The sequence below is a fragment of the Podarcis pityusensis genome (assembly GCF_964106645.2).
Source record: "Podarcis pityusensis genome assembly, chromosome: 5".
Taxonomy (NCBI): domain Eukaryota; kingdom Metazoa; phylum Chordata; class Lepidosauria; order Squamata; family Lacertidae; genus Podarcis; species Podarcis pityusensis.
Genome location: NC_138032.1, coordinates 96094262 through 96102747, shown reverse-complemented (window position 1 = coordinate 96102747; position 8486 = coordinate 96094262). Strand labels below are relative to the sequence as shown.

Here is an 8486-nt window from a genome sequence, read left to right as displayed (position 1 = left end):
TCTGCCCTCCCCGGCGCTGCCCGGCGCTGCTCCAGATCCCCAGCCGGCGCCCCTCCCCCGGCCGGGCGATTGGCCTGGCTCCCCGCCCGTCCCGCCCCCGCGCGGCGCCCCCGCGAATCAGCGGGGCGCTGTGGGCGCGCCCGTTCCTGCGGCGGCGAGTCGGCCAGCGCCGAGCGCGCCCCGGGCACAGCCGCGCACGCCCCACCTCGCGCCGGGTCGCCTCCTTGCCATGGGGACCGTGCGCCTGGCGTGGCGCTTGGGCTTGGCGCTCGCCCTCCTGCACCCGCGCAGGTTCGCCGCCGCCGCCAGCGGCGTCCCAGGTAAGGAGGAGGCGCCTTCTCGCCTCGCTCGGGGGGCTCAGGTTGGCGGCGGGGAGAGAGCAGGGAAGGCGGCTTCTCCCGGGATGGAGCAGGAGCTCCGCCGCCCCAGAGGGAGAAGTCGTTGCATGGCGCGGCGAGGGTGTTTTCGGGCAGGACTTTCTTTTCCAGCTTTGTTTCGCGCCTCTCAGACTCCCGACTCCGCTTAAAAGTTGTTTTCCCCGAAGCGGGGAGATGCAAAGCCACCAGTTCGCGGTGTCCGGGGTCAACCTGTCTAGACAGAGAAGTTGAGCCAGTTGCCATATAGCAGCAGCGCAAAAAGGTTAATTACAGGATTTCTTAACTTCACCTTGTGTTTCCTCGCCCCTCCCAGCCAGGCTCCGGCTCCAGCCAAATTTGCACAGGATCCTTCTATTGTGCTTCGAATAGTTGCCTGACCCTTCTTTGACTTGGGTTCTTTGTATGGGGGGGGGGAGGGTTCAATATAATGTGGCAAATATCTTAAAGCTATAGGGTTTCTTCTCTGGCCCTCCATAGATTTCCAGATAGCCTGAACCTGCAGCTGTAGGTGTTAACACGCAAGAAAAATATATTCCTTCTCTTTCAGCAGAAATTTAGAGCATCTTGGTGGTTCTGTTTATGTTTTGTGAGATTTTAACTGGAGATATGCTATGTGGAGACCAGCTGTCTCTATCCCTTGCCTTACAAGTCAGTGATGCTCCTAGAACAGCAGTTTGCAAACAGTGTCCTGCTACTGCGCTGGGAGAAATAACTTCATTAAATAATTAAATTCTGCTGTGAGCATCCAGGTACTCATGGAGGGTGCTGTCCACTGTGTCTCTGCGTGATTGACTGCTCTGGCCTTCCCCTTTTCAGCCAACTTCTGTGGGGGGTGGGGGGGTAGGTAGGTGATTCTGCCCCTCTGATCGTGCATGGAGCTGCGTATTCAATCACTTCTGATCCAGAGAGATGCTCTAGAATTCCCTGACCTTGGAGGTGGCTCAGCCGGGATAGTGATACTGCACACAAACGCACAGAACCCCTCTCACATTAAAAAAAGCAGACCTTTTTTGGGGGGGGAGTGCACCTCCAGTTTTACTATTTTTTTAGTGTTTTTCTGTCAGAAGTATCAGGAAGATTAAGACAGACCTAGGAATCTAGTTGCATTCATCTTTCCCTATAAGCCAGCATTGTCCCTAGAAATGACGAGGGGTCAGGGATTAAAAATATAATGCCTAAGCAGCCTAGCAGGAGCCGCACAGCAGAGGAAGTTTCGCCGTTGGATCTGCCCTTTCCATTTGACTCATTGGCATTCACACGCCTGACTCTCAGGATCCTCGGTTTGCTGTGAAATGTCCCCTTTGGGCTCAACACAGTTTGAGTTTTTTGACGGCATTAGAAAGGAGCCCAGCTGTCACTTCTGCTGAGCTTGATGGGAGAGCTGCCTGCCTCTTTTAATGAGTCAAAAGTATGAACTTAGGCACTTGAAACAAAAGCGCCACCTCCTACTTTATCCCCTGCCTGACTGAATACATAGTGGCATGTGTATGTGATCTGAACTGTGCCCTGAAAAATTTACTGAAACCTGCCCCCCAACTTTTTAAAAAATAAAAAACTCCACAGCTAGTTCTGAACTGCTTGAGCAGTTGAAATAAATCAAAAGAAAGAAACCAATTAAGCCACTATTCAGTCGTGGAGAGCAAACTTCTTTCTTTCTCCGCTTTGTTAGAAGCACACCAGCGCGGAAGGGACCTTGCCTGTCCGTGTTTTAAGAATTTTACTTCTTAGAAGGTTCGCCCGAAATAACAGTTCCTCCCTCTGCTTTTTATTCCTTCCCCTTGCAAAGTTCTCTGATGTGTGCCTGGCCACAATATCTGATTATTCCTGCTGCCCCTTAGCAGCCCCCACCTCTCCCCTCCTCTGTGACTTTGAAGAATCCTTGTTTTATCGCTGGAGATGGCTGAGTGAGCATTTCTGAAACAATTAGCGTTAGGATTTCAAGCTAACAATCAAAGTCTTTTTCACTTTGGTGCACCTTTTCTTAGGATCTGTTAATCTAATTGGCATGAAACAAACTGCACACGGATGGTAGAGGAGTCTTTTTCTGCTCTCCCCGTGCCCCCCCCCCACCTATATTATAAATTTAAAACTTCACATTTATTGGCTCATGATTTTAGGCAGTTAATTGTTAGCCATATCATTATTACTGGTGGAGGCTATGCAGCCAATAAGATAAAGAGCCCCAGATGGGCCTCTGGCATTAAATTATGAGGAAATCCATTTAAAGGCTCTTCTCGCTATAAGGCAGAGTTGCCTGATTGACATTTAGACAGTAATCAATAGCCTTGGGCCACTTTCTTCCGTGAGCACCAAGGTCTCCCAAGGCCTGGTTCTCAAAGACAAAGTTCTTCCAAAGGGACAGCTGATTCCCAGTGCCTTCCCCCTTATGCAGGGATTGCAATTTCTCTTGACAATATCTCTCCCGACCCCTTGCCTGAATTAATGCTGTAAAACAGCATGGATTGTGGATTGATGGGTTTCCGCTTACTCCTTTTTCTGAGTATTTGTTATGTTTAGCTCTTTCTTCCATCAATTTTCTCAGCAGCAGCAACAGTACAGCATTTCGTATCCCTAAAAAAAAAGTAGTTGGGGGGGCATGGAAATAATAATACACTAGACATCCACTGTATGCCGTTAGTTGTGGAAAATGTTCAGAAGGGCTGCTCACTTGAAAGGCAGTTGGCCCCTTTGGAAATAGACTTTTTACACCTGACCCTTTCAAGGCTACAATACTATGCACACTTACTTCAGAGTAAGTTCCATGGATCTCCGTGGGGCCTGCTTCTGAGTAGTTGTGTATCTGATTGGGCTGCATCCTACTACACCCTACTGAGAGTAGTCGGATTGAAATCAAGGAGCTTATGTTAGTTCTGCTTCTTAGTATGAGCCGTCATTGCATCTCTTCATAGAGAGCAGGCTATTCAGCTGGATTAAACTTCACTTTGTGGCATGTTTCACAGGCTTCTGCGGTCACTTGTCTGCATTGTTCACCTGTTAGAAAGGCTGGCCCAACCATTAGCTAAGAGCGAGATGGCTGCTTCAGGTGACAGGTGCCCCTGCTGCTCTTCCTGAGCCTCACAGCCTTGTCGCCTTGTTCTTTGCCTGCTAAGCTAGCCTACTGGTGCGATTTCTGCTTGCATCTATTTTAAAGGGACACAACCGCTAAAAGACACTGCAGGCACATGTCTCGCTTGATGGAGTTGCGTGCATTTTGTACTTGGTTATGCATTCTTCATTGCCAAAAATAATGCAAGAAGTGGTCCCCAGTTTCACGTGATGAATATGGGCAACATTAGTGTGTTTCTAAGGCAGAAACCTAGTTTGGATTTTGGTCTTCATTCTGTTTTAGTGGCAGGCAACTAGTCAAACATTACAAGTCATGGCACTGGATAGCAATGCACATTCCAATGGCTTCAAAAGATGCCCAACTATTTCACGGAGAGCCAAGTTATCTTTTAAAAAATCAATTCACAAGGGTTAAGTTTTCTTTTGCCTACAGCTCTTCCTTGCTAGATACGAGGCATTTGAGTTTTGTTTATGGTGTGTATATTGCAGTGGTGACATCTAAATAATTCTGGGTTGCCTTTGGTGACACTTGGAGCAAACTCTGTTGAACAGATTTTCCAAGTGGAATCTCTCAAAAGTTTTTATGAAATCCCTTGTTTTTCTTTTTGTATATGTTCTGTGATGCAGATGCTGACGAATGCACAGAAGGGACAGACGACTGTCACATTGATGCCATTTGTCAAAACACGCCTAAGTCATACAAATGCATTTGCAAACCAGGTTATAAAGGAGAAGGAAAACAATGTGAAGGTAAGGTTAGCTGCTCTCTTATTTATGTCAAACTTATCCCAACCCCCACCCCATTTTATTTACTCTGCTAGTGCTTCTGTAAATAGTGGAATTCCTGAAACAATTAATGCAGATTTACAGCAGCTTATCCTCAAATCGTGGTATTTATTGGAAAGAAGCTCCTGCTGCTTCTGTTAATTGTTCTGTATCTAAACTGCAGCATCCTACACTCTGAAGTTACTTCTGGGAAACCCAAGGTGACTTTTGCTTAGAAGTAGTATGTTTGTACAGACACATGCACACACCAAAGTTCTGCATGCATCATGTGGCTAATTTTCCTTGCCATATGCTTGCTTCCGTTTGAGGCTTAGTTGAACCTCTCAGAAATAGTGCCCAGCTAATGGTCTACTTCGAGACAGGCTTTTAATCTGTGAGATTAGAGCGGGGCTATACACTGAAATGTGAGCCAATGTTTTGTCATACTTTCTTTTTTTTTGCACTCTACGAAATCGAGGGACAGAACGTGGCAATGGGTGCATACTCCAGCTTCTTAAGAAACACAATTTCTTTTCTTGAATAAAACCAAAAACCAAAACACTTTCTAGATTTTATGGCTACGGAGTTAGGCTAGCATTGTGCCTTCTGCAGTCTCAGATGCCAGAGAGATGTCTGCAGTGCTCCTTACCTCCCCCATGGCTAGCAGAACTACCACAAATTTTGCAAAATAAAATATATTCTGCAGAGTTGCTTAACGTGTGTTATTCGTATGGTCACAACTTAATGGTCACACAGCTTTGCTGATAAGTAGGATAAAGTAAAATAGTTTTGTTTTAATTAACTTCTAGGAAAGCTTTAATTAACACTAGGAAAACTAGTGTTAGCTAGGAAAACGAGATTAGCTTATTGTTGTATTGAAAGCCAGTACAGTAAGCCTGTGTCTTACATGCGTTTAACTTGTGCACATTCAGCTTTATGTGTTTGCCAATTTTATTTTATTTTTATTTAATTAAAAAAGGGGCAGGTGTCCAGGGAAAACGACTTCGGCAGTCCCACCTGCTGTTGCACCCAATGTGTTTTGAATCATACACTGTTTTGGCTTTAGGTGTGATCCCTGGAACATAACCCCTGTGTAAGTTGAGGGCTTCCTGCAAAGGAGAACACCAAACAGCAGTTTTGGCAATTTTCATTTTTCTGAAGCAAAGTCAAAATGATCCACTCTTGATCGGGACAAAAAGACGTTCTATTTTTGAAAAGAAAGAAAAAAGGCTCATTAAAATTAAAGGTGGGGAATCAGAAAAATAGTGCTCTTACTAGAATTTACTTCTGGAAGCAATTGTTTTGCATTGCTTCACTGTCCTGCCTATTTTCTCTGCCTCAGCCATTTGTAGCTCCTTCCTAGTGCCCTCCATGCACTATGGATAGTTGCAGATGCTTCTTGTGCCTGCATAAACAGCAGCAGTGTACAGTGGTACCTCGCAAGACGAATGCCTCGCAAGACGGAAAACCCGCAAAACGAAAGGGTTTTTTGAGCTGCTTCGCAAGACGATTTTCCCTATGGGCTTGCTTCGCAAGACGGAAACGTCTTGCAAGTTTGTTTCCTTTTTCTTAACACCATTAATACAGTTGCGACTTGACTTCGAGGAGCAACTCATAGCACGCGGTGTGGTAGCCTTTTTTGAGGTTTTTAAAGACTTTGGTGATTTTTGAAGCTTTTCCAAAACTTTCCCGACACTGTGCTTCGCAAGACGAAAAAAATCGCAAGATGACAAAACTCGTGGAACGAATTAATTTCGTCTTGCGAGGCACCACTGTACAAAATTGAAATAAGTGAGGGGTCCTCTAGAGCGGATCCTGTGCTGGAGTCTGAGACATGTCTGCTATTTTTAAAAAATAATAATGAAAGAGTTGGATTAAAGTGCATCCTCAAAATGACATCCTTGTGATTGTCAACTGAAACCAAGAGTGAGTGGGCTGTTGGGATAAAACAGGCATATTTTGTCCTTGGTGAAAATATTAATCCTGTCAGGGTGGCCCTGAAATCTCTACCATTTGTACTGCAAATCAGTAGTAAGTAGGTTTATTTGTTTAGACACAACAAAATTACGATTAAACAAATGACAAGTACACCTTCCTTTCTCAATTAGCTATACACTACATTAGTTTCAAAATATTTTAGCCCTACAGGCACTACCACAAAAGCAAAAGTAGCCAGCTTTTTTATTATATTACCATCTAAATTACCAAGACACGATCAGGTGTCCTGATTTTACTAGTAGCTGTTTCAGTACCATCTGAACACAAGGGGGGAAAAATAACCTTGTCATCTGCTTATGACATGATAGACACTATTGATCAGATTTTTATCACCTTCTTATAAATGGAAACAATAACACTGATGTCCCAATCTTACGGAAATTTTAGATAAGCAGGGAGAATCATGAGCCAGTGTAGAACTGACATACGGTGTGGGCAGCAGGTGGAAAGTGTCAGATTCCCATCTGGCCCTCTTTTCAGTAATGTAATGTAAGAAGTACAGGTGAAGAAATATTTTCTTCTTAGCAGCTTGGAGATTAATCATAAAATCCAAAAGTGGTGAGAAATTAGACAGTTGGAATATTCTAAGGGTGCCTCCAGACTCAGTATTTTTCAAGAGGGATTTAACTTCATACAAGAACTCTATGTTTGTACTGAAATGAATTTGTTGCCCTGGCACAAGAAATCAATGTGTTTTTTTTAAAAAAAGGTCCTCTTCCTGGTTTCTAATTCTGCCTGTAAGCTTTGCAATCTGGACGTCGTTCATCAGTTTTGTCTGCCACTCTTCTTTGGTCGGAGTTGTAGACCCTTAGGATAATCTAGTCCAACCCCCTGCAAAACACAGTCAGTCGCAGCCAAAGCAGCATTGCTCCATCAGTGGTGGATTTCTGTATAAGCTAAGCCAAAATCCCTTATTTTGGCTGCTGATCCCTTATTTTCGAGGCTGCTGGTCCCTTATTTTCAAATCTGTAAGTTGACAGCTATGGCCCAGAGCAAGCCTTAATGGGGGAGTGGAGAGACTCTTCGTCCATCGGTTTAGCTGCCTGCTCTTGGTGAAGCTCCCTCATCTGCAGCAAGGTTTAATGGAGAGGTAGGGAGGCCCCCTTCACCCAACCTGCTAGGGAGAGAGGTGCTTAGCACCCTCCCCTTTCATTATATCTTGCTTCAGAGGTTTTCAGGTATTGAGTTGGATTGGTGTATATTTTGGTAGATCTGTGAAGATTTCAATAGAGCTGGCAACATTGGAACAGGTTCAGGGCACCAGCTTGCATCTCCCTGTCTTTCAGTTCGTCTGAAGGCCTTGGGTGGCCTTCAGCCTACCCAGCTCATTCTGCTGAGCTGTTAGGAGCTGTCAGTCTGGGAGTATCTCTGACCTTATACTACAGCTGCTATAAATTGAGAGAAGGCTGGCTGGAGAAGGAAGGATGAGGAACCTGCAGGCTCTGAAGAAATAATTGGGTCCTGCCCTGGGATCTATTTCTGAATGGAGAGAAAACTAACAGTGCATCATCTTCAAGACGACAATCAAAGGCAGATGAAAATTGTAGCTGCTGGAATTACTTTTTGGAGTTCCTTCCTGGCTCGGACAAGTGCAAGCCAAGGTCTGGCACTGCGCCAATGATTTCAGTCAGCAATAAGGAAAATAATAATAATAATAATAATAATAATAATAATAATTTATTATTTGTACCCTGCCCAGCCACTCTGGGCGGCTTCCACAGAAACCAAAAACACACTAAAATATCACACATTAAAAACTTATCCTGCTCATCCTGCTTTCTTTCACCCCTGAGCCCACAAAACCCCCAAACAATGATACCTTATGGTTTCAGGTGTTTCCCTGTTACCTCTGTGGGCTTAACAGTAGTCAGTAGTCTTGACAGTCTGCACTGCATGACCTGCAGACCATAGTGCAAAATGGACCATAACCAGGTAAGTTGTGCTTAAGGGGCAATATTAGTGAAAGCTGGTGGAGCACAGGGTTTGAGAGGTACCAGTTGTGGCAGCACGAGTTTGATGAGGCAGGAAGGATAGATAACTTTCAGGATGATGCAGTCACTCTTGCACCAGTATAAGTGAGAATGGGTTGGGATTTACACTGGTGCAAGAGCCATTGGATTTTCCTGTTAGTTCTTTTTTTCCTCCTATGGGAAAACTGCCACAGATAGAGGTGCAAAGAATGCTTTGTGTGTTTGTGTTTCCCCCCACTGTGGGCATCTGATGGAAATCTACTTAAAAAAAAACAAACTGGTTATTGTTGGTGTTACAGTGGTACCTTGG

At 44.8% G+C, this 8486-nt stretch overlaps 1 protein-coding gene across 3 annotated transcripts in view; it reads left to right on the top strand.

Annotated features, from left to right (window-relative positions):
- Positions 1 to 200: 200 nt before the first annotated feature.
- Positions 201 to 8486, top strand: part of SCUBE1 (signal peptide, CUB domain and EGF like domain containing 1) — a 202310-nt gene continuing 194024 nt past the window's right edge. For all 3 annotated transcript variants that reach the window (XM_081005449.1, XM_081005448.1, XM_081005447.1), the window contains exons 1-2: positions 201 to 320; positions 4071 to 4193. In XM_081005449.1, coding sequence (XP_080861575.1) covers positions 230 to 320; positions 4071 to 4193 — 214 coding nt within the window. In that variant the 5' untranslated portion in view covers positions 201 to 229. The remainder of the gene's footprint in view (positions 321 to 4070; positions 4194 to 8486) is intronic.